At 52.5% G+C, this 1,732-nt stretch overlaps 1 protein-coding gene across 1 annotated transcript in view; it reads right to left on the bottom strand.

Moving 5' to 3' along the window:
• The window catches only part of LOC139372803 (angiopoietin-2-like), an 84,510-nt gene extending 82,988 nt beyond the window's left edge, over window positions 1-1,522 (bottom strand). Inside the window, exon 1 of the mRNA XM_071112608.1 lies at window positions 448-1,522. Coding sequence (XP_070968709.1) covers window positions 448-765 — 318 coding nt within the window. The 5' untranslated portion in view covers window positions 766-1,522. The remainder of the gene's footprint in view (window positions 1-447) is intronic.
• Between the last annotated feature and the right edge of the window lie 210 nt (window positions 1,523-1,732).

Here is a 1,732-nt window from a genome sequence, read left to right as displayed (position 1 = left end):
GAGAGAGATGGGGGAGAGAGAGCGAGAGAGATGGGGGGAGAGAGAGAGATGTAGAGAGATGGGGGGAGAGAGAGAGACAGAGAGAGGGTGAGAGAGAGAGACAGAGAGAGGGTGAGAGAGAGAAAGAGAGAGAGAGAGAGAGAGAGAGAGAGAGAGAGAGAGAGATGGGGAGAGACAGAGAGCGAGAGAGAGAGAGAGAGAGAGAGAGAGAGAGATAGAGAGAGAGAGAGAGAGAGAGAGAGAGAGAGAGAGAGAGAGATAGAGAGAGAGAGAGAGAGAGAGAGAGAGAGAGAGAGACAGAGAGAGAGAGAGAGAGAGAGACAGAGAGAGAGAGAGAGAGAGAGAAAGAGAGATGGGGAGAGATGGAAGTGTGTAGCCCTTCCCTTGACCTCTATGAACAATAGAAAGCTAGTAGGAAGACCACCACACACTGACAGAGAGTCGTACCTTCTGCAACCATTGTGTATTATTCTCTGTGGAGCTCTCCAGACTCTCCAGCTTCCTCTCCTGCCATGAGGATCTAGCGGGCTGGGCTTTGGCCTGCTCAGGGTGACTCGATCCTGGGTCTGGGGCTGGCGGTGGTGGGGAGTCCCTCTGGAGGGAGTTGGTGACCTGGAAGTCTTTGAGGGGCTGGCAGTGTTCCACCTCGGGGAGAATGAAGGTGTAACTGCAGGGTCCATGCTGCACCCGGTGCTGCTGCTTCTCTGAGCCAATCACTGCAGTCGACAGGTACACCAGGTAGACCAGGGCCAGCAGCCGGCCCATCTCAGGTGAGATGAGGACAGGGGGAGGAGAGGGAGAAGGGTGAGGGGAGGTGGAGAGGGGAGATGGAGGGTTGTCACGCTTGGCAGAGCAGAGAAGAACACCGAAAGAGTCTTATCTTGATTCGATTAACCAGAAGGGTCTCTCTTTCTCTCTCTCTCCTTGACTTTCTCTTTTAGTTTCTTTGTGTGTCTTCAGTCTCTTCTCATTCCGTCAGGCGCAAGCTCTCTTCAATTACTCCACGGTATGTTTCTCTTCTTGGAGTTGTCAAACTCTCTTCAATTACTCCACGGTATGTATCTCTTCTTGGAGTTGTCAAACTCTCTTCAATTACTCCACGGTATGTATCTCTTCTTCTTGTCTGCTTCTGGTGCTGCTCCTCTTTCAGTTGGCAGAGGATCTGTGGTCCAGCTTTCTTCCCCAAAACTAGCTCCTGCTATCCCACTCTTCTCTGTCTGGACAGATACACACACACACACAAGAAGAGATGATTGGTTCCTGTTCTCTCCACGGTGTTCAGCTGGGACGACTCACTCCAGGAAACAAGCTGCTAACTCGCCAAGCTGATTACTAACCTCCTGTATTGTTGCCTTGTGTTTCCTCCCTCCCTCCCTCCCCCATCTCTCTCTCTCTCTCTCTCTCTCTCTCTCTCTCTCTCTCAGGCTGTATTTGTTCATTAGCCTGGAAGAGAGGAGCAGAACAGAGGAGGAGAGGAGGAGAGAAGAGAGGGAGCTGCTGGGTTTGAGATTTGAGCTGAAGTGGCTCAGTAGTGATTGAGTGTACCTCTTCTCCATACCCCCTCCTTCTTCAACACATTATCACTCTCCCTCTCTCTCTTCCTTGTAGGGCTGCTCTCTCTCTCCCTCCCTCACTCGTAGGGCATCTCCTACTCTCCCTCCCTCTCTCCCTCCCTCCCTCGCAGGGCATCTCCTACTCTCCCTCCCTCCCTCCCTCCCTCACAGGGCATCTC

The sequence above is a fragment of the Oncorhynchus clarkii genome, chromosome 18, assembly GCF_045791955.1.
Source record: "Oncorhynchus clarkii lewisi isolate Uvic-CL-2024 chromosome 18, UVic_Ocla_1.0, whole genome shotgun sequence".
In the NCBI taxonomy this organism is placed as follows: domain Eukaryota; kingdom Metazoa; phylum Chordata; class Actinopteri; order Salmoniformes; family Salmonidae; genus Oncorhynchus; species Oncorhynchus clarkii.
Note: the sequence above shows the minus strand (reverse complement) of the source record. Positions and strands in the feature narration are given on the sequence as shown.